General features: G+C 53.1%; 1 protein-coding gene across 10 annotated transcripts in view; it reads left to right on the plus strand.

Moving 5' to 3' along the window:
• TNS1 (tensin 1) overlaps positions 1 to 23,719 on the plus strand; it is a 191,668-nt gene that overhangs the window by 111,086 nt on the left and 56,863 nt on the right. Inside the window, exons 17-18 of one of the 10 annotated variants that reach the window (XM_075528917.1) lie at positions 2,321 to 2,325; positions 18,126 to 18,170. The exons of the other annotated variants lie outside the window; for them this stretch is intronic. Coding sequence (XP_075385032.1) covers positions 2,321 to 2,325; positions 18,126 to 18,170 — 50 coding nt within the window. The remainder of the gene's footprint in view (positions 1 to 2,320; positions 2,326 to 18,125; positions 18,171 to 23,719) is intronic. 10 annotated transcript variants of the gene reach the window in all.

Genomic DNA, 23,719 nt, shown 5'->3' on the forward strand with positions numbered 1-23,719 from the left:
CGGCTCGGTTCCCTGGCACACGCCACACTTCACAGCCTCCAGGAGCCCCATTAGCGAGTTGGCCAGAGTTCTGAAGCCCCATGCCCAGGTCCCTGCTCCCTGTGATTTGCCGATACTGCAGAGGCGGCTCCAAGTTCCCCCACCGTGTTCCAGGACAAGGCTTCTCGGAAGCAAGCTGATACCCAGGGCCCAGGGGCTGCGTCCCAGCTCAGGTGGAACCCAGAGGCGGGCTGGACCAGAGTCGCCTCCTTGCCCCGACCTCTGGGCAGGGGGTGCGGTTTGCTGTTGTGCACTTTACCTGCTGCAGAAGAGGACAGGGTTGGTGCTGGGTATGGGAGGAGCAGGGCAGTGCAGGTTGCATGAGAGAAACGTGAGAGAAAGCCAAGTGACAGGCAATGGGCCTGACTGAAGATGGCACGGGGAGGGCCCGATGTCCAGCCCACCTCTGGTATCCCTTCTTTCTGGATGTCCACCTGCTCTTCCATTGTCTTCAGGGGCTGGTGACAAGGAGGTTGGGTTTTGTGCCCAAGCTTCTCAGCCCACAGGCTCTGGGAGGGGTGCAGGGCCCTGACTGGGGGAGTGCTTGAAGCTCTATCAGCTGTTGCCTCCCCCTACACATCTGTCTGAGCTGGGGCAGGATCTCCCTGCCTGGAATGGGACGCTCCACCCGGCGAGACTCCTCAGGGGCTGGGCCTGGCTACGGACTCTGGGTACTGAGAGAGAAGAAAGAGGGAAGGAGGGGGTGGGCCTAGCACACAGGCCAAGAGTGAGGAGCAGCCGAAACAAGGCACCCTTCAGGCCTCCTTTAAAACCAATTACCTGTCACGTTGGTTCTGGCTTCTGGGGACCCCCGGGGTGGGGACCCCTGGGTGTCAGAGCAGCACTGTGCCCCACAGGCCTTTCAGTGGCTGCTTGTTGGGAAATAGATTACTGGAGTGTTCTCTAAGGGCGCCTCTGGGTGGGCTCAGGCTGCTTTTTGGTTAGCAGCCTCCCACAACCCGACCCTGTAAAATGAGGGTGCGGGTGGGGGAGAGCAGGCAGTGGTCCTTCCATTTCTCTGAATGCTATCCTGCCTTCTTTAGGTGGCGTGGGAAGAAGTAGGTTGGGCTTCCGGACTTTCCCCTTGGGCTTTCCCAACGTGCGAACTTGGGGCAGGAGGCAGCACAGCGAGCTGTCACACCAGTCAGGAGAGGCCCCGCTGCCGCTGCTGTGATGGTTGGGTGGCGTTAGTAACCAACCCACCCTGGATACAGTGACGCCAATCCTAATCACAGTGCCACGCCTGCCCCACTGGGAGAGTGACTCTCCTAAAAAAGGCGAATTACATGCAAGTGTTGGCAAAGATGTGGGGTAGTCAGAACTCTTGTGCATGCATTACTGGTAGGGATGGAAGATGGTGCAGCCGTTTTTGAAAACTGTGTACCAGCTCCCAAAATGTTAAACAGAGAGCTATCCTATGACCCAGGAATTCCATTCCTGAGCATACCCCCAAGAGAAAAGAAAATAAGAGTCTGTACAACAGTGTATACAGGAATGTTACGGCGTGTCAGCACTGACTGGCTGGCACCTCATCGTGGCGGCAGCAGAGATTTAAGATGCTGGGCATCAGCTCACAGACTCACCGGTCATTCATGCATCCTCTGTAGAGAACTGTGTGTCCCAAACCTTTGGCCATGCAAGACGGCATGCCTTCTTTTTCTGTTACTGAGTTGTAAGGGCTCTTTGGACAGTCGGAATCAAGTTTGTTATCAGATACACGAGGGGCTTCGCGGAGTGTGTGGGAAAATGGAGTGAAGAGATAATGGGATTGTTTCATGAACTCGTATGATTTGTGCATGCTTTCTCCCCGTCGGCACGTTCTGTTCTCACTGTCTTAGCCATTGCCTTCAGCTCTGCACATTCATCTAGTCTCCTGACTCTCTTGGAATGTGAGCCCCACGGTCCTGGGCTTCTTAACGCCGCGACCCTTTAATGCAGTTCCTCATGTTGTGACCCCCACCCATAAAATTATTCTTGTTTCTACTTCATAACTGTCATTTTGCTACTGTTATGAATCGGGTGACCCCTGTGAAAGGGTTGTTTGACCCCCAAAAGGGGTGCGACGCACAGGTTGAGGACCGCTCTTTGAAGTGGAGACCCCAATACTTCCTAGTAAGACCTGGTTACACTAGGGCTCACATTTCATAGCTGAAGCAAAGGAGGGAAATCACGGAGGGGTTAGGGACTGTGCCCAGACAAGCTTCTAACATGGTGGGGGTGGGGTGGTGCTGGATCCGTACCCCAGCTATCATGTTATGATCTACTCTAGAAGATTCCTCAGCAGCAGTCTGAAAGGCATTGTGCTTTTGGTCTGATCGCTTTCCAGTCTTAGATTGGTTCCCAGAGTGGCCTGGAAAGCTTGCCCCATTCCACAGAGAGGGAGGCCAAGCTCACAGAGCGCTGGACGTCTGAGCAGCAGCGAAGCCCGAGTTCTGCCTCCCAGCATCCAGGGTCTATCTCCCTTCGTCTCTGTCTCTGCCCCCGCCCCCCAGGATGGTGGTAGTGTGGGAAACTAGATATAGTCCTATTTGGAGTATATAGTCCTATATAGTCCCTGTGCCTGCTCTGGGTGAGGTGGGAGAATAAGAGAGAACATGTGTCTATACAGCCCCGCCCCCTGAGGTTTGCCCTTGACCATTTGCTTCAAGCTTGACCTTTGTGTTTTCTGCACTTTGGTGCAAGAAAGAGCAGGGTAAAATGGTAAAATGTCAAGTGGCCCCAAGTTCCTTAGATAAAGGGTCGCCCCCTGCTATCTGAGCAGAGTGTGTTGGGTCAGCTTTCTAGATTATGGGTGCTAAGAGCCTAGAACTGAGCCCCAAACTTTTACTTGCATGGAAACCCTATGAAAGAGGCTGTGGCTGGTCTTGGTTTTGGGGTGTATGTGGGGAAGGGCTTGGAGGACAGAGACCCCAAGATGCAAGCCCGGGCTCCTGTTGTGTCATCTGATGGAGGCTGCCACCTCCTGGTGGTGGACTCTAAGTAGCATTTCCTGCTGGAAGAGGGTGGCTCACCTGTGGCAGGGAGGTTTGCTCTGGCTCCCTCCGGCAGTGAGTGATGTGGAGGAAGATGGGGGTTGGGTCTGCCTGTGGGACTTTCTCCATAGCGGCAGGGGCAGAGGCAGGGATGATAGAATTTCTTGAGTAGCATTATGGGTACCTTTCTGTCCACTTCCCTCCCCAACAGAAAGCCCCGTCCGGACTGGAATCAGAAAATTGAAATACAAGGTCAGGGTGACCTTGTGTATAAAAATGAGGATATCATTGACCCAGCCTCTCTGCTGGTCACCTGCTTAGTGCTGTTCCTTGCCAGGTGGGGCTGAGTTTGTCCCGATGTCCCCTGCTCTGCTCTGCGAGGTGGCTGGCAGGCTCTGTCAGCAAACCAGTTCTCTCTGGGTGAATGTGCTTTTGGTCCTCTGTAAACCTCTGCCAATAGGTGGAGGGTGGAAGGATGGGGGCCTCACTGGAGCAGATCCAGCACTCAGGGCCAGGCAGCCTTCTGGTGCTCCAGTGTCATGCTCCCAGCTGGCACGGGCAGGCAGGAGGGCACACTCTGCCCCTCCCTTTTTCCTCTTCAAGTTCAAGTTGGCTGGACCATCATGACTCCCAAATATAGACTCTAGTCATACCTGAGACAAGAAATAGAAGCTTCCATTCATCCAGTATTTAAAACAAAACCCCTCCAAAGCTGCTTGTCAAGCTACTCTTCATGAGAACCCTTGGTGGGTCAGGGGTAGACATCGCGCCTTCCAGGCAAGGGACCTGGGTTTGATGGCGCTGGTCCGTGCTGGGTGCAAAACATTTTCCAGCGGAGCTTCTGGACTAAGACAGACTAGGCAGTAGGACTCACTGGTCTACTGCCCCAAACTGAGTCAGCAGCCAATCACGGGGCTGGGGCAGGACCTTGTGGGTCAGCAACCAATCATGGGGCTGGGACAGGACCAGCAGCATTTTGTCCCAAGATTGGAGACCAATTCAATGGCAGCAACAACAGAGCTGAGCTTCAAAAACGCTGGTGACGCCCCCCCCCCCCCAGCCCAGTTTCCTCCCTCCCTCCCTCCCTCCCTCCCTTCTTTCCCACCTCCTGTGTGCTGTTACTGTGCTGGCCCGGATATGCAGAGCGCCCCAGCCTAGTGCTGTCTGGAGACCACGGGGTGGGGGGTGGCATCAGACCGGCGTACTAGCCATCCTAACCCATGGCCGGATGTGAAAGGACCTAGGAGGAAGTTGTCCAGCCAGGTGCCCCGGCTTTGGGGGCAGAGGGGCTTCTGGGAAGGGTGGGACCGAGGGGATGGCATCTCAGGGGTGGCGCCTTGGAACCAAGCCTGAAGATGGCACTGAAAACAAGGGTTTGGGCAACATTGCCCTGAGTATATGATGCAGAACGTGGACAGCAGTCGCATCTGACCGCCCCCCCCCCACCCCACGCAGCAGTTCCTGCCAGTCACTGCTGTGGGGCGGACAGGGTGGGTTACGTCTGAGTTGGTGGCTGGGGAAGGTGTAGTTGGGAATGAGGGGAAATCTTGTACCTGAGGTCGGAAAGTGAGGGCCATCCCAGGGCGTGGCTGAGGGAAGGGTCCCTGGAGCCCCTCTGCCCCGGGCTATCGCTGTTCCAGGAACTGGGCTGAGTTGGCTGCCTCAGCCCTCACTGACTCAGAGACGCCGCGTAGCTCTTGGCAGGGACCCCTTCTCTCTCAAAGGTGTGTGTGGGGGGCGGGGCGACTCCTTGGAGCCCAAATGCCTGGTTCTGACAGACTTGGCCAGCTCTTGGTACTTTGCCCAGTCGCTGACCAGCACCTGTTGGAGACTCCACTCTGAACCCCCAGCCCCAGGTAGGCCAGGGGACACTGCTGTTGGCTCTGGTGAGGTGAGGGGGGCTATTTGCGCAAATAGTTGAGGAGCTGTGGGAGCCCTTCAAGGAAAGATCTCGGCTGCAGGCCCGCCAGCCTCTCTCTCCATCCCGGAAGCATCCCGCCATGTGGGAAAAGGCTCTTTTTCTGGTTCTGGTTACTCTGTACTGGACTTGAAGCTGTCTTCTTGTAGTTCTGGGTGCTTCCTGCGCCCAGCCTTGCTGTCCTTGGAGGCTGAACCCTCCCCACCCCCACCCCATGTCCCCCTCTCTCTACAGTGTGGTGCCCCTGAGGCTTGTGTATAGGTGCTGACAAAGTTGAGCTCCTTCAGGAAGTGTCCTGGGCTGGCTTTGGGGCCACCATCTCTACCAGCCTCCGGGAGGCAGCATCACGCCCACAGGCTGTCTGCATCTTGTCCTTCTCCACCTGCAGCAGAGCCCTTCCTTCGTGACTCATGCTCTGAGTCCCGACTTCTGTCTTCATGGCCAAGGCCAAGGCCATGTCCTGGGCCTGGACCTGGGGAATGGCCAGGGCTTTGTCCTTTCATAGAAGTCCTCCCTCTAGTCCCCCAGCTTCTCATGAAAGAGTCACCCCCTGTAAACCTCCCCCATTCTTCGCTCTCTCCTTCTCCCTGCCTTACAGTACAGGACAGGGTCTTAAGAGTGGCTGAGAGGCGGTTGAGTCACCAGGAGAGGGACCAGAGGGTTGAGCCTCAGCTGTGCTTGCCTTTCTCTGTTGACCTTGGGCACATCACTTAACCATTCTGCACCTGAGTGCCCTTACCTGTAGGATGGAGACTAGGACAGGGCCTGTCTTGTAGTGTTGAGGACCCAATGAGTAAACCCATGGGTGCCTGGTTCAATGCCTGGTATAGAGTCAGTTAAAGTGAGCCTTCGCTGTTACAGCCAAGACTGCTGACCTTGGTAACACATGGGGTAGCCTGCCTCAGGTTAGCGAGGGGTTAAACCTTTAGGAGAGGAGACAGTCTCTTCTTCCTCCCGTGGACCAGCTGGTGGGTTTGAATCGCCAAACTCGTGGTTTGTAGCCAAAGATGTACCAGGGCTCCCCCTGATCTTGGTGGCACTTTCTGAAATCGTTCCCCAAGTGTAAGTCAGCTCACTTTCCACCTCTCTCCGTCGCAGAGCTGGGTCTTGATGGCTTGAAGTCCAGTGCTCTTCTTGCCACGGCAGAACAGGTGTGTGCACGCATGTGTGTACGGACGTGCACCCGTTCCTTGTCTCTATCGTCGGTGTCGGCTCCATTCCGAGGCAGAGGGATATACTGAGGTCACACACTAGTAAGGGGCAGAGCCGGGCCTCGCTCCTCAGGCCCGCCTGCTCTCTCTGGTGCCCATCACAGGGTGGCTGCCGGTGGGGGGTGGGGTAAAGACTGTGGCTACTGCTTTCTCTTCCACTGGGAAAAACAAAGCCTATCAGCATGCAGGGCCCTGAGAATGACGCGATTGTGGACATGACCTTGAATCTGCTCTGTTGGGAGAAGAGGGAGAACAGCAAATCATCTGTGTCCTTCGCAGCATGGGCTGCCCTTGGTGACATTTGCTCATTCATTCAACAAAGATGTGTTCCATGCCAGTCCCCGGTCGGGGTGCCCAGGAGCTTGCAGGGAACGAAGCAAAGATCTCAAAGAATGAAGCAGTGCCCTGAGGCCATTTCATCTAGTGGGGGACGTGGCCTTGGTAGGCGCTGTTGAGTCCTTAGCACCTGATAGGTTGGCGTAGAACTGCTCCGAGGGCTTTCTTGACTGCCATCTTGCAGGACGGTGCTAGCCTGGTCTTTCTCCCGCATGGTCTCGCCGTGGTTTCAAGCCACTAAACCTTGCAGTTAGCTTACTGGTCTCTGCCACCAGAGAGAGGGGCTCCTCCTTCGTGGTGGAAAGTCTCAAAAACTCTCCCTACCATGAAATCCATGCTGACTCAGTGACACCCCCCCCCCCCATGGGTTTCTGGCACTGTCACTATTTACGGGAGTAGAAAGCCCCGTCTTTCTCCTGAGGGGCTGCTGGTGGTTTTGAACCGCCCACCAGGCGGATCGCAGCCCAACTTGAGTCCAAAAGGGACATATTGAAGCTGTGGTAGAAGGTGAGCAACATCCGGGGATGAGCGAGAGCAGAGGAAAGGTGACTGGGAGTGGGGGATTGAGTGGTGGGTTGTTATAATAATAAATAACAATAATAATTTAAAAGGTGTCCAGTGTGGGCCTCAGTGGGGTGGGGGGTATTTTCATAAAGAGTTGAGGAGCTGTGGGAGTCCTTCAAAGAAAGATCTGGGGGAAGAACCTTCCAGGCAGGCAAGCAACAGGTAGGAAGGTCCTGAGGCAGGTGTCTCCCCGGAGGGTCTGGGATGGGAGTCATCCCAGGGTTTTTTGCTTTCTTTGTTTTGCATTTGAACACCTTTGTGTATTTTAACATCTCCTGTGAGATGTCGCTCAAGGTTGACAGAGCATCCTGTTCTGCATTCAACCATTCGTGCATCTTTTCTCAAAAAGCTACCCACTGCATCGCCCTCCTGTTTCTTGTTTCTATTTCTCCTTCCCTCTTAACATCTTTGAACATTGTCCTTGGGTAAATGGTGCCCTTGTGATCTCAAACAGTTTGGTTATTCTGATATTGGGGTGAGTGAGTTTCCTTCCAGACCTGAGGGGTGACCTCAGGCCATTGCCTTGGGGGGTCCCACCAGTCTCTATCTGACCAGTCAGCCTGATCTCTCTTATGATTCCCAGATCTGTCCCCCATCCTTCTCCCACTCTGCCGTCTACTTCCCAGTGTTACTCTTTCCAGAACAGTTGAGAGAAGAATTTGGCTTTCATCCTGAGCCTTTTCTTCTAACAAAATGTCATAGACGTCTCTCCACGTTGCTGTTGGGCGCCATGACGTCTGTTCCCACTCACAGGGACCCAGGATGAAACGCTGCTGGGTCCTCGTCACCCTCACTGTTATTCCTGTGCTCCAGCCCCTGTTGCGGCCTCAGGGACCATCCATCTCCTTGAGGGCTTGCCTCTCCTTACTGTCCCTCTGTCTCTTCCTGGAAGCACATAAAGAGCCATTGCTTTTGTTTTTGCATAACCTCCACTGTACATATGTACAAGGCTATCCAACTGTTTTCTTTAACTCTGTCGTAGCAACACAGATATTTAAGTTGCTCCAAACCTTCCACTCTTTCAGAACCAGTCCCTGTACTGTTTCCCCAGTCCCGGTCTCTGCAGGGCGTATTTCTAGATACGGCATTGTGTGGGAGCCGATGGTCAGACTCTGAGGGCACAAGTCAGCCCCGGAAGGGCTCCGTGGATGCTGAGTCCATCCAGTGAGTTGGTTAGGGGTGAGGAGGAAAACTGACCCCTCTTTAGACATCTTCGCTCTATGAGATGGAGTCTCCTGGTGGTGCCGATGGTTCAGGCTGCTAAGGAGAAGGTTGAAGGTTCGAGTCCACCCTTAGTCAATCTGATTCCGTAAAGATTCACAGCCTCTCAGACTCTATGGACTTGTTCAACTCCATCCCGACGGGTGCTAGGAGTCGGAATCGACTCGCCAGCAGCGGGCATGATGTGGCTGAAAGACCAGGGTGACTGATGGCTGCCGAGTGGATGCCAGGTGTGTCCCAGCAGAGCTCTCCTCCAGAAGCCGGCTGCATGTGAGCAGAACACCAAGCCTTTCTTCTGAGGTGCCTCTTGGGAGACTCACACCTCCCACTTGCAGTCCTGTGCTTAACGCACTGTGCCACCGGTGTGTGTGGACTTTCCTTTCCTCCCTGCAGCTAGTTCTCCTGTGAGCTCAGGACCCCCGCTCCATTGCACACATGACAGAGCACACACAGAGAGATTAGCTTAGCGACTTTAACTGCGAGGCCGGCAGTTCGAGACCACCAGCTGCTCCTTGGGAGAAAGACGGGCTGTCTACTCCCGTGAAGAATTACAGTCCTGGAAACCCGCAGGGACCATTTGTGCCCTGTCTTATTGGGTCACCAGGAGTCAGCCGTGAGTGACCACTGTTTACACAACCAGAGAAGGCCTGGGGTCTGGGTTCTGACAGCTGCCACCTTTCAGCTTGGTGTCACAGGGGCAGGGTGTCCTGAGGAGCCCTGAGGACTGATCCTTTGCAGACAGGCCTGTGGGCTCAGTCAGCGCCCTAGAGCCTGTAAGCTCCGGGCACCAGGGTTTAATTTAAAATGAAAGCTTGCCTGCCCAGCTTTGCCTATCTCTCCATGTCTGGACCTGGGGCTCCCCGAAGGCCCACAAGGGTCAGTCCTGGCTCCTCTTTCCCACCCTCTCCCCATCCCCTGGCCAGCCTCAGTGGGGAGGTCTGGAGGCTGAGGTTATGAATTCTGCTTGGGGCGGGGAGCTGCCTGCTGCCCGCTGCCTGGCTCGTGTGCTCCAGGGTAGGGTTTCAGAGTTTCACCGAGAAAAATAAATCAGCTCTTCATTGCCTTCCCAGTCCCCGAGACTGCAGTCTCGTCTCGTGTGTATTTTCAGACTTGCTGGAAGTCACCGTGTCTGCCCTAGCCCCCAGGGGCTCCGAGGCTGCTGCAGAAATAACCCTGGGCAGAGTGTGGCATCGGCAGCCGCCCGGGCAGGAAAGGAGAGGCCAGGGCTGTGGGTCCCAACAGTACCCTCTCTTCGAGGGGCCCTTGAGCACTTGTGAGCTGGATCCAGGCAACATTGCAGGGGTCATCCGGCTGTACGCTCCTTTTGCACGGAGAGTTGAGCTGAGGCCTGTTTAAGATCTAGCACTTAGGACTCTGGCTCCTTGGCTCTCAGTCAAACAGTGCTTTCTTTAGGTCCTAAGGGGTCAGTTAGGAGACCCTAGGTGGGGGGCAGGGGGTTTGTTCCCTTGGGAGCTAAACCAGAGGTTGGAGGTTCCTAGTTCATCCAGAGGCATGTCATAGAAAAGGCCTGGAGAGCTACTGTAGATGAATCAGCTGTTGAAAAGCCACATCCATGGGGCAGCCATGCGTCAGAATGGACTGGTGGCACCTTGTGTGTCACTGGCAGGCGGGGATGTCTTGTACAGGTGCCACTTGGGAATTTGCTGGCAGCCTGAGCGAGAGCATTGCGTTTGACTGCAGCAGGATGGGGTGAGGGTAGACAACCAGAAGAACTGTCTTACCAGGGAGGGACGGGCAGAGGAAGCAAGAGCAGGTGACAGCTCTGGATTACCTTGAAGTTGCAAAGAGCCTTCCCGGCCACCCATCACGACGAAGGACCATGCATGTGGACATGGACAAGGCAATTTGGGCAGGGGTTCTGCGAGGCTGTGTGTGCCAGGAGGACTCCGGAGGCTTGCCCTGAGCTTCCCCTTATCTGTCTCTCCCCTCTTCTGCTTAAGGGTTACTGGCACTATCCAGACTGAGAGGCAGGGACATGGGGCTCCTGCCCCAGGTAGCAGACCTGCTAGACTTCTCCGAGCCCCCTGGTTGCAGGGCCTGTTGTATATAACACCCCAGCCCCCTTATCAGGGTGCAGGTGGGGGCTCCTTGCGTTCTGGGAAGCGGTGGGCGCCAGGAGCTTCTTACCCTGCCAGTCTCATCGTCGACCAGGCTTCGCGTCTTTACAGTTAGTCAATGCTCTGGCTGCCTGTCTGAGATGTTTGCCTCGTGTTGTTTTGATTGCTTGATTAAGGAAAAAAAAAAAGGTTAGCAGCAAAGTGTTCTTTGATGCGCGTTTGTCTCTTTCTCCAGGGGCAGTGAGATCAGATTTTGATATGAAAGCTCAAGGAGCTTCTCACAGCGCTCCCTCCTCCTTTCTACCCTCCCTGCCCCCCTGCCTGCACCCTCCCTGAGAACCTCCGAGACCAGACAGGAGCGGCTCATGAGACCCACGAGCAGCAGGAGGCCTGGCAGTGATGCCCTGGCTCCAGCCTAGGCTCGTATGCCATGCCTCCATGGGTCAGGGGATCACTTCCAGCCGGCCCTTCTGCACCAGAGGCTTCCTCCCTGGCCTTTGTCTCTGCCACCTGGGATTGGCTGCTCACGTGCTTATGTATGGGAACCCAGGGGAGACCATACTGTCCTCTGTGTAGCCCCACAATGGATAGACCAACCCACTTGGGGAAGGAAGCAAGGGCACCCCCCTCCTCACCAATGAATTCCCCCGTTCACACGCACACACATAGAGCCCTCTGCACTCAAGCCCTCGCTCCCGCACAGACCCCTGTCCTCAGCACACAGCAGTGACAAGGCTGTCTTTGTAATCCGGCAGAGCCAACTTGGTAACCAGCACTTAGATGTGGATGCTGAGGACATGGACCTGGGGTCGAGCGTGGAGATCGGCCCTGAACTATAGAGGCAGGCCTCTAGGTACAGTGTGCAGCATCTCTGAGGCCATTTCCTAGGCGTTTCCAGAAAGCCTTTGAGTCCTGGAAGTATGATTTGTGTGAGCGCTTTTAGATTCCCAGGGATGGTGGGCCAGCATTTCTCTGGGGTGCTGTGATATCGCTGTGACTCTCACCCCTTCTGCTGTGGCAGGCATGCTCCATACCTGAACCCTCTGCCTCTCTATCTCCTTTCCTTCTTCCTCTTCTATCTCTGGGAAACAGAAAGCAGATGGCTGTCAGCATCAGACGGGTCTCTTTACCAAGCACACGGGTGTAAGCCTATCTGGTTGGAAAGACAGTTGTGGAAACAAAGGAGAGAATGCCCTCCGAGGGCAAGCACACCACTAACCACTTGACATCCTCTTCTCCCCTGTGTTCTCCAGCTTCTTGCTCCCTCCTGTTGTTCTGTAGGGCGACCATAACAAAGTGCCACCGCTGTGTGGCTGAAACGACCAGAAATGCACTGCTCTGGAAACCCCGAGTTCAAATTCAGGGTCTCATCAGGGCCATGCTCCCTCCTAAGTCTCCCACGGAAGATCCTTTCTTGTCTCCAAGATTCTGGTAGCCTCAGACCATTCTTGGCTTGTAGCATTGTCTTCACCTGGCCCCCCTTCCTCTGTCTGTTGCTGTGTCTGTTGCTGTGCCTCTTCTTTAAGGACACCGGGAAGATCGGGTTCCACTGCTTCTTGGTCCGTTTGTCATACTGTGGTGGCTCGTGTGTTGCTGTGATCCTCAACGTGGGTCACTGGCACTTCAAATGCCAGCAGGGTCGGTCCCTCAGAGCAGGTTTGAGAGAGCCTCCAGACTAAGAACAACCTGTGAAGAAGAAATAGGTTATTCACTTTTACTGGAAACCCTCTGAATGGCATCTAACCACTGTCAATTACGGAAAATCTACTGAATAGAGACAGACATTGTCAGAGATAGTGCCAGAGGATGAGCCCCTCAGGATGGAAGATATTCAAGATACGAATGAGGAAGAGCTACTTTCTTTTTTTAAAAAATCATTTTATTGGGGCTCCTACAACTCTTGTCACAATCCATCCAGCTACTTTCTTAAGTAGCTTGGACCACAGTGTCATGGACGGATTAAAGCCTGTTGGAGTAACATCTTTGGGATCTTCATTTACTGATTGAGTATGGCTCAAAATGAGAAGAAAGAGCTGAAAATGTCAGTTAATAGCTGGAACCTGTAATGTATGAAGTATGCATCTAGGCAAATGTGAGATTATTAAAAATGAAATGGAACACAAAGATCAGTATTCTAGATATCAGTGAGCCAAAATGGGCTGTGATTGGCCATTTTGAATCAGAAAATACTATGGTGTTGTCTGCCTGGACTGAAACCATCAACAGGGATGGCATTGCACTCATTGTCAGAGGGGACTTTGCAAGACCTGTCTTGAGGTACAGTGCTGTCTGCCACAGGATACTGTCTATCGTCATACCAGGACAGACAATCAATGCAACTCTTGTTCAAGTTTTTGAACCAACCGTGACATCTAGTGATGGAAGAACTCTACGAATATCCTCCTTGTGAAATTGATCAAACATGATGGATTAATCATTATTGGGGACTGGAATGCCAAAAATTGGTATCAAAGGAGGGACAGTAGATTGAAATTTATCTTGGTGATGGAAATGAAACTGGAGATACCACAATAGAATTTTGGAAGTCCAACAACTTGCTCTTAGGGAGGTCTGGTGGTATAGTGGTTATGTGTTGGGCTGCAACCCATATGGTCAGCAGTTCAAAACCATAGTAGCTACGAGAGATACAGATTAGGATTTTTACACCCATAAGTAGTTAAAGTCTCGGAAAACCCACAGTGAGTTGCTATGAGTCAGCATTGGCTCAATAGCAGTGAGAGCGTCTTGTTCAAAGGAAATACATTTTTTTCAGCAACATAGAAGGGTGCTATACACATGGACTTCTCCAGATGGAACACACAGAAATCAAATGCACTAATCTGTGGGAAGAGACGATGGAGAAGCTCAATGCCAAGCCAGGGACTGACTGTGGAGCAGACCATCAATTGCTCATCTGTAAGTTCAGGTTGAAGATGGGAAAAAAAAATCCACAAGAGCCCAAATCCAACCTTGAGTATATCCTACCCGAATTCTGAGAACATCTCAATAACAGATTTGAGGCATTGACTACTAAGGACTGAAGAACTGGTAAACTGTGGGAGGCAGTAAGAACATCATCCACAAAGAAAGCAAAAGGTCATTCAACCGGACAAGAGAGAAAAGATCAAGTGGATGTCAGAAGAAACTCTGACACTTGCTCTTAATCATAGAACGGCCAAGGCAAATGGAAGTAAAAAAAACAAAAACAAAACTGAAGTAAAAAACTGGATAAAGTAAAAAAAAAAAAAAACTGAATAGAAAATCTCAAAGGTCTGCTCAAGAAGACCAAGTTAAAATAAAATGAAATGTGCCGAAGCCCAGAGGTGAGAAAATTCCAAAGGAAGAACACACTCTGCATATGTTAAACTGAAAGAACTCAAGAAAAATGAATTCGGTCTTGAGTGACACCATTGAAAGATTCTATTTTTTAATTTAATTTTAAAAATCATTTTATTAGGGGCTCATACAACTCTTATCTCAATCCATACATACATCAATTGTGTAAAGCACATCTGTACATTCATTGCCCTCATCATTCTCAAAACATTGGCTCTCCACCTATTGAAAGATTCTGTATTGAAAGGTTCTGCAGACAAAGCATTAAACGATGCAGGAAGCATCCAAAGAAATGGAAAGAATACAACAAGAGTCACTGTACCAAAAAGAACTCGTCACCATTCAACGCTTTCAAGAGGCAGCATATGAGGAGGAACCAGTGGTACTGAAGGAAGAATTCCATGCTTCACTGAAAGCATTAGCTAAAAATAAGGCTTCAGGACTTGATGGAATACCAACTGAAATGTTTCAACAAGCTGATGAAACACTGGAAGCATTCACTTGTCTATGCCAGGAAATTTGGAAGATAGCTAATCGGCCAACTGCCTGGAAGAGATCCATATTTGTACCCATTCCAAAGCAAGACGGCCCAACACAGTGCTCAAATTATAGAACTCTATCATTGGCATCACCTGCAAGTAAATTTTTGATGAAGATCATCCAACAAGGGTTTCAGCAACACATTGTCAGGGAGCTAGCTGCCAGAGGTTCAGGCTGGATTCAGAAGAGGGTGTGGAAGAAGAGATCTCATTGCTGATGTCAGATGGATCTTGGGGAAAGCAGAGAAACTCAAAACCTACTTCGTTGTGTTTTGTTGACTATGCGAAGGCATCAACTGTGTGGATCCTAACAAATTCTGATTAACCTTGAGAAGTATGGAAAATCCAGAACATTTTATTGTGCTCATGTGGATCTTATACATGGGTCAAGGGGTAGTTGTGTGCACAAAAACGGGGGCCATACAGCATGGGTTAGAAAATCCAGAAAGAAAAAAAATCAGGAAAGGTGTGAGTTAGGGTTGTATTCTCTCACCATATTTGTTCGGTCTGTAGGCTGAGCAAATAATCAGAGAAACTACATTTATACAGAAGAGTTTGGTGTCAGGATTGGAGGAAGGCTTATTAACCACCTGCCATCTGCAGGTGGCACAACTTTGCTGAAAGTGATGACTCACAGCACTTGCTGATTAAGATCACGGATGATTGCAGGCTTCAATTTGGAATACAACCCAATGTAAAGAAAACCCAAATCCTCACAATTGGGCCAATAGATAAAATCGTGCTAAACAGAGAAAAGAAAATGAAGTTGTCAAGGATTCTTGTTTTGCCTGGGCCCACAATTAATGCTCATGGAAGCAGCAGTCAGCACATCAAAGGGCACATTGCATTGGGCACATCTGCTGCACAAGCCTCCTGAAAGTGTGGAAAGTGAGGATTTTACTTTGAGGACTAAGGCGCTCCGGAGCGACACTGTGGTATTTTAAGTCTCTATGTATGTGAAAGTTGGATATTGAGTAAGGAAGACTGAAGGAGAATTGATGCGTTTGAATTATGGTGTTGCTTAAGAGAAGTACCGGGGATGGCCAAATTAGCAATTCTGTCTTGGAAGAAGTACAGCCAGACTGCTCCTTAGAGGAAGGATGGTGAGACTGTCTCCCTGGCTGTGGACATGTGGTCAGGAGGGATCAGTCCCTGGAGAAAGACATCATGCTTGGTAAAGTGGAAGGACAGCAAAAAGGAGGCCGAGCCCCGACGGGAAGGGTTGACACAGTGGCTGCAACAATGGGCTCAAACATAGCAACGATGGAGTGGGTGATGCAGGACTGGGCGGTGTTTTGTTTTGTGGTACTTAAGGTAGCTATGAGTCCACCACATCCACGGTGACAACCTTCAGATTGGCTTAGGACCCTTTCTGCTCTGATAGGACCACATCAACGGATAAACACCTTCAAAAAGCCTGTTCCCAAACAAAGGTGCAAACTTGGGTCCTGGTGGGGGGTGGTGAACTCCCCTGGAGCTTGCCCTTCACTCACGGTCATGTGCCACAGAACAGAACACTGCTCGGTCAGTGCTGGCCCATCCTCGTGGTCAGTTGTGGTCTGGGCCATTGTAGTCCACATTGCAGGCCGTTCTTCCTGGTCTGTGTTGGTCTGGACGCTCTGCTGAGAGCGCTGCCCCAGCATCAGCCCACACTAACCTTTGCTGGCAGATGAATGGTGGCAGTGTATGACATGCATTGCACAGAAGCCAAACCTGGACTCTTCCACGAAGGCGGAATTCAGCCTGTGTTCTCAAGGGACACGATTCAACCCACAAGACGCTCCTCAAGCCTCATGACCTCTCTCTCGATCCTCCCTCAAGTGGCTGCTGAACTGTGTCCACCTCCAGGCAGTAAGGGTGGGGAGAGGCAGCAGGGAGATACCCAGACCCTCATCCAACTCAGACATCTGCCTGAGAGTTGACAATTCCCTTCCTGAGTAATCCTGGCGCTCGGGCTCCTGGCCTGGGCTCAGGGAACTCTCAGAGCCTGGCCCTGCCCGCCCTGCGTTTCTTTGCTCAGCAAGACCTTCAAACCTCACCTTCACCCGTCAGAGTATCCGACCCGATTGGGCTGCAGCAAGTGCTGTTTGCAGGGGATCGAGCCCTGGAGGCGGTCACCTTTCCAGCACTGACCATCGGCATGACTTTGGGGACCTTTCCTCTCCCTGGGTCTGTTGAAGGGAACCAGGCATGGGCGAGTTGGGTCTGCAAACTCCAGGACTTCCTGTAGGTCAACCATTCCAGGAGTCTAGGAATTGCCCAGGGCTAGAGTTTCCTTGCCCAAGCCAAGGTCTCAAAGATGCCCTGGGGGCTGATCTTCCTGCCCCCAGGTCAAATGTTTCCTGAAGCTGCTCGGTCATTAGATCCTGAGGTGTGCCTGGGTGCCCACTTCCCCCAGGGGAAGTCTTGTAGCTTTCCAGCCCCTTCCGGTTGGGATGGAGGGGTACTAACTTTGCCCCTCTTCCCCCAGCCCCTTTCTGTCATCTGTTTTATGCCGTGATGGGGTGCAGGTGGAGGTGTGTGGGGGGATATTTGTGTTAGTTTTCCAAATAGAAAATAGAGTCACGTTGAGCACATGCTTTTTGCAAACAAGACCTGCCCCTTCCACATGCCCCCTTCCAGACCCCCAATCCTTGGTGGTTTGTGTAGATAGCAGAGACAGCCTGTCCTTCTGTCCTCTTGGCCCTGGGTGGGGGACATCACTTCTGAAGGTGGGAATGGGAGTGGCAGTGAAGGAATAGGTCTTGATATTGACCGTGCATTGGACAGCTCAACTTCAGATTGGGGGCTGTTTCATCTGACCCTTTTTCTTTGCAGAAGATCTGATGCCACGATGCGGGGTGGGGGTGGGGGGCGGGGTGCACGCAGAGAAAGGACAAACCAAATGATAATGCCTTGAATTTAAGCATCCAGGTATGAGACATGGGCCCAGTGAGATAGGGTCACAGGTACCGTTCACTGCAAGGCCAGGTTAGGGAAGGAGGAGGGAGGAGCAGATACTCAGTGGTTGTGTATGCCCACGACCCCCTTGTGTGGAGGGCCGTGTGCATGGTTTCCATGTGGTCCCTGGTCCTCACAGCCTTCTCGATGCTAGTGCTGGGAAGGTCGGTTTACAGATGAGAAACTGGAGCTCAGAGAGGCTCAGTGGTTGGCTCAGGGCTACATTAGTTTGGTTAGTAGTGGTGACCACCTTCAAAGCATCGTCTGCTTGGCCCTCCATCCCTGAAGATGCTGAGGTGACTGAGCGCCAAGGGTCTGGTGTAACCTTAGGGTGCCCTCATCCAAGGCGTGGTTTGTAGCAGGGGGAACTGATGGGCCTGCTGGACTTCTTATGGACCCAAGAGCCACCGGGGCTGTTTGTTGGTGTCCTGCTCGAGCATGACAGAGAGCCACTGGAAGAGGGAGCTCAAGGTGGTGATGGCAAGGGCGGGGAGCCTGTGGGAGCTTCAGGGAAGTAGGGCGTTTGTCAACAGGGAGACTCAGGAGGACACACACAGCGTGCTCAGTGGCTGGAGGGCTCTCCTGTGGGAGACGGTTGACTTGTTCCTTGCCCCCCTATACTTAGTCAGGCCAGTGAGTGGAAAAGACAGGGACCAGGGAGTGGCTTAAAAGAAGAACTCGGATCCACCCGGTAGAGTTACCGAATGATGCAATAGAAATAGACTACTTGTGAGCTTTCAAGGTGACGACCCTTGAGCACAACCTGCTCCAAACCAGGGGACCATGACACACACGAGAAGAAGCCAAAACTGGGTCCAGAGGGAAAGAAAACAAATGCTAAGCTGTACAACCTTAAGCACAATCTATCTGCAGCCATCCGCTTTCCAGCGCACTCTGAGGACGAAACTTCGAAAGGGTCCGAGGAGCGTAGAATGTTTTCTTGATGATTTTCCAGGGTCTTGGGCCCTGAGCCCTGGGCTGGGACCCTCCCACGCTTTCTCGGCTCACCAGTCAAGGTGCAGGTAGACCAGACCCCGAGGCCATTCTGCCCTGCCACGGGTTCTCCTCCTTCACTCTCGCCCCGCAAAGCAGCCCTGAGTGTGGGGCCCGCAGTGCAGAGGGGAGGCCGGAGGTGTCTGATTTCCTGGTCCTTGGCAAAGGTCCGTGGCCTGAACCTGGCATGGCACTGCCTCCCGAGCCTGCAGTGCCAACACTGGCTGTGAGAGACCTAGGCACGAGGTGGGTGGGGCGGCTGCAGCCCCTGGCAGGCCCTTGTCTGCATAAGCACTGTGGGGTGGCTAGCTCACTGGGGCCCGGGCAAAGAGGTGCTGCTGGGAGGCAGCCAGCTGGGCTGAGAGATTTCATTGATAGGCAAACAAAGTCACAAACAACCTGCAAAGGAGGGCTGGGATTTGGTGTCCTGTTGTTAGGAATTTCACTGGGCAGTTTTTAGGACACTCTTGGGCAGTGATTCTCAACCTTCCTAATGCCGTGACCCTTTTATTAAGGGGTCCTCAAACTTTTTAAACAAGGGGCCAGTTCACTGTCACTCAGACCCATTGGAGGGCCAGACTGTGGTTTTAAAAAAACTATGAACAAATTCTTACGCACACTGCACATACCTTATTTTGAAGTAAAAACCAAAATGGGTCAAAAACACCCGGTGGGCCGGATAAATGTCCTTGGCGGGTCGCGTGTGGCACGTCGGCCGTGGTTTGAGGACCCCCGCTTTAAATACACTTCCTCAGGTTGTGGTGACCCCCCAACCATAAAATTATTTTTGTTGCTACTTAATCACTGTAATTTTGCTACTGTTATGAATCAGGTGACCCCCAAAGGGGTCATGACCCACAGGTTGAGAACGACTGCTCTAGGGTACTAGTGGAACTAGAAGGCAGCCCTGTGCTTTTTGGCTGCCTCCGGACCAGGTGGTTGGGGTTGAGGGTGGACAATGCTGGCACGCACGAGGAAGGGTAAGTCTCTCATTCATGATTTTCCCAGATGGCGCCAAATGGAATACCAATAGCCAGTCAATCAGAGGCATCTCAGGTGGCCTGGCAGATCAATACGTTGGCCAGGTGTCTACTGGCCTTGCCCAAGTGGTTATTGTTGTCATTGAGCTGTTGCCTCTGACTCGTGGCGACCTTGTGATGTATTCTGGCACTTTTTCTTCTTCTTAGTTTAAGGTCTCACAGTTATGTCTTGGTTGGGTAAAAGTCTACAAAGCAGATGGATTTTTCCGTTCAACAGTTCACACCCATTTTGTTGACGTGACGTAACAACATGTGTGGGGTTTGCAGACCCCACATGTCACAGCCCTCTGCCCATGTCCTCCCTGTGTTCACTGACCCCCCATCTATCCTTCTTTCCCGTGGCTTCCGTTCTCATTGCTGCCCTGCTGGTGTCGTGGATTTTGAGTTGCACTGCCAGCCACAAGATCAGTTCAAACCCACCAGCTGGAGAAAGATACGTTTTCTGCTCCCTTAAAGATTGACAGCCGAAGGAGCAGCACTGCTCTGTTCGGATATGGCTACTAGGAGTCGTAATTCACTGGATGCAGCGAGGTGTTTTTTTTAATCTTGTATGGTTCATTGTTCTAAGGCAGGGGTCCTCAAACTAGGGCCAGACATTTATCTGGCCCGCCGGGTGTTTTTGCCACCGCTGCCTGTCCTGCTTAGCAGCCGACTTGTCCCGTGTGCATAGGAATTTGTCCATATTTTTTTTTAACTATAGTCCGGCCCTCCAACGGTCTGAGGGACAGTGAACTGGCCCCTGTTTTAAAAGTTTGAGTACCCCTGTTCTAAGGAGTAGGCACCTCCCTGTGTTATTGTTCACCTTCTAGACCTCTCTGCTATGTGTCTGAAAGCTGAGCCACAGAGGGAGTTCAGTTCCAGGCTTGAAGGGTGACTAGAGGTCATGGTCTCTCACGTTCCACCTGTCTCTCTGTGTGTGACCAGTCAGCCTGGTCTTAACTTTTTTTTAAAATTTTATGATTTTGAAATTTGTTCCACTTTTTTCTACCAGTCTATCCAGGACTTTTATATTTTTATTTTCCCAACAATTTTATTGGCATATAATTCACAAAGCATACAAATCAGTAGCTCAATCGCATAAAGAGGGGTGGGCCAGCCATCACCACAATTGGTTTGAGAACTACTGTCTTCTCGCTTGTGCGCTTCAACAGCGAGGGCCGCGATTCCTTTTAGAGCCGTTGCCTATGGCCATTGGGCACCAGCTAGTTCCTTTTGGTCTTGGGGTGGTAGAGGTTGGGGTTCACATGATCTGTGGGCCCTTGGGACTTATGGGACCCCTCTCTGTCTGCATTTTCTCCACACCTCTTGGCTCTGGACGGGGCGAGGGCAATCACTGCACACAAGCCTGTAAGGCCCCAGTGGCCACGCAACACAGTCAGATGTAGAACGTTGTCCTTGTGGACTGTGTCAGGCCAACCTATCTTGGCAGGCAACCTCTGTGGAACAAATGAAGGGTTGTGTGGTTCGGTGCCACCTTCATGACCCGTGGCCTGTGAAGAGTCCACCTGGTGGCTCTGTATCTGTCCATCTCGTGGAGGGTCTCCATGGCTGTTATTGGAAGGGCTAGGCTTTGAAAAATGATCAAGGTAGCTGCATCAGAAATCCGGAGTTGTGCACTGAGAACTTTTCTGGGGGGCTTCTAACACTCCCCCCTACCCCACCCCACCCGCCTAGCTGCCCTGACAGGTCCTGCGGCTTACTGCTGGGGCACTTTCCTGAATGAGATGTGGGAGTCCAGGGGCTTTCTTTCTTTCTCTTTCCTTTCTCAAGCCAAGGAAGTGGCCTGGCTCCTAGACTCTGCCCATTGGGGAGAGGGATGGGGAGGAGGAGAAGAGGAGGGGGTGGGTGGGAAAGATTTCCACCTTACAGTTCAGCAGCTGGAAAATTGTTGTCATCTGTTCTGCCTTTCATTTGCTGAGAATGGAAAAAAATGTGGAAAATTTTGGGGAAATAAATCTCAGTACCCATGTAAGGAACGCCCTCCCTTCCCACTCGCACCCTCAAACTCCCTCCCCTCTGCTCCCCACTTAGGCTCACTGTGCTTCCATGTTCTCTTCCCACCGCCTCTGCATATTGGAGCTGGGCTGGGCCAGGGCTAGGCCTGAGCTGTGTTGGGACAGGGACTGTGCTGACAATGGGCGGCAGCTGAGTCCTGGGCAGAGCTGCCCTGGGATAGGGCTCCCATGGGGAGGGTGCTGTTTGGGGGCTGTCCCTGGGCTGGGATTGAACTGGAGCTGGGACCAGGCTGGTTCTGGGTTTGGGCTTGGGCTGAGCTTGTACTCAGCTGGGACTGAGATTGGGCTGAGCTAGAGCTGGGCTTGATCTGAGCCGGGACCAGGCTGGGACTGGGCTTGCTTGGGCTGAGCTGGGACCAGGCTGGGACTGGGCTAGGCTGGAGCTCCGAGGCTCTGCTGGGAGTGACCATATCACCTTCTCCTCCTCAGCGTGGAGGGCTTGGGAAGCCACTGTGATGTCATTTAAGAGCTGCATAACTACAGGATGATAAGTGAAACCCTGGGGACCCAGCTGGCTGAAATTACAGACAGTTTCTCCTACTGGCTTCCTACAAGCTGAGTACAGCCTGGAGAGCAGAGGGGGTGGGAGTGAGCGAGCCCAGGGCGTGAGGGCGGGGCGGGGCGGCGCAGGGTGTGTGGCTGCGGGCAGGCAGGCGGCACTGGCTCCTCCCACCCCTGACAGTCCGAGCCAGCGAGTGGGACACAGACCGCGCTTGGAGCTGCAACCATAGGGGGTTTATTTGAACTTGACGCACAAGGGACAGGGATCCGATTGGAGCAGTTCTTCGTCTCTGCCTTCCCTCTTGGGCCAGAGGGTAAGTGCCTGTCAGGCAGGGTTTTCATCCGTGTGCTTCCTTGTTCTTGAATGGCTTCTCTGCTGGGATGAGGAGGTGGGGGGCCTGCCAAATGCTGAGGACCCCAGTGCCTCCGGGGAGGAGGGAGTGTGGGCTGTGTGAGGCTGTGGCTGGTGGCCGCTGCGTGTGGCTGACCTTGCTGTCTGTCTCCCTCCGGAAGGCGCTGCCCTAGAACAGGTCAGAGCCCTGTGGGCTGGGACTGGGTGTCTGAACTGCTGTAACTCCTGTGGGGTGGTGGGTTTGCGTTGGATGAGCGCGGCGCCCCTCAGGCACCCCTGTTCTGTGGCTGGTCTTCCTGACCCCTCGGTGCCAACCTTCTGTCGCCAGCCTCCCGTGAGTTCCCATTCATGGCTTCTCTGCACTTGGGCAGGGCTCCTGGCGGGTCCCTCTGTGCTCTGGCCAGGGAGCTGAGTGGCCCAGCAGGCGCCCTGGCCTGGCAGAGAAAGGCTTGGGGTTGTTGTGGGTCTGGGAGCTATTTGAACTGTCCTGTGTCTGCTTGCGATGGCCCGGTCTGGGATAGGCTGCAGGCAGGCAGGTGGGAGTACCAGGCTGAAGCCCTGGAGCATTCGCGTGTACCCTGCCCCGTGGCGGGCTGTGCGTTGGCCGGAGCCAGCCTCTCCTTCCAGGCCCGAGGGTCTGGAATAAAAACCACAGTCAGGTTTTCAGTCCCTGTTCCCCGTCTCTGCGGGGTCGGGCATGGTTTGAAATATGATGGTGTCCTGGGGACACATTCATCAGTGTCCCTTGTTGGAGTTCTGTGCAGTCTGCTGCTCTGAGATGTCCGTCTGTAGCCGTGAACGGAGAACCTTCCCAGTTGGGCTGGCTCAGCCAGCTTCACCATGAAGCCCTTTAGGGGAAGGGCCCTGAACTCTGAGCCTGGGAGATGAGCCCACTTGTACTTTTTCTCGCTGTGACCTTGGGTGGTTCCACGGTCATCTGTTCTGCTCCATCTGGACAATGAGGGTGGGCCAGGATTAAGTGACCCCCCCCCCACCGAGATCCCCATGGCTTTTGACACACTCCCTTGGTCCAGCCCATCTTTGGGATCTGGGGGAGAGGGCATTGTTTTCCCTTGGGACTGGAGTGCGGACTGCCTCCTCTTCTGGTTCCTCTTGGCCCATAGACTGACATTCAGACTTGGGCTCCACCGGACACTGGGCCTCGTGCCCACTCTTTCTTTCTCGGGCCCAGTGGAATGTGGGAGGTTGCCAGGAGGAGCCCACTGGTCACCCGCCCTCCCGGAGCCCACAGAGACAAGTTTGTGGCTTCCACTGACAAGGTCCCTTGTACCGGAGGGCAGAGCCACCTGTGAAGGGTTTGCTAACAGCCTCAAAAAGATTCATGGTCTTTTCTGTTCCCTCGGGACCCCGGTGAGGGCTCTCTGAGGCCACCGAAGAAGTGGGAAGAAGCACAGATGGGGTACCATTTTGTCTGGACTGCTCTGCCCCCAGCCCGTCAGCGGGCATCTGAGACCTGACGCTTGTCAGGGATGCAAACCTTTGCTGCACCCATCACTTGCCCCACTTTCCATCGCAGGCTGTGGCCTCCCTGGGTGGGTCTCCATCAGAGCTTTGGAGACTTCTCCTCGGTCCTCAATTCTGCCGAGCCTCTGAGGAAACCCATTCCTCTTGACAGAAGTTTCAGAGCACTCTGTGAGCCATGT

The sequence above is a fragment of the Tenrec ecaudatus genome, chromosome 13 (genome assembly GCF_050624435.1).
Source record: "Tenrec ecaudatus isolate mTenEca1 chromosome 13, mTenEca1.hap1, whole genome shotgun sequence".
Taxonomy (NCBI): Eukaryota; Metazoa; Chordata; class Mammalia; order Afrosoricida; family Tenrecidae; genus Tenrec; species Tenrec ecaudatus.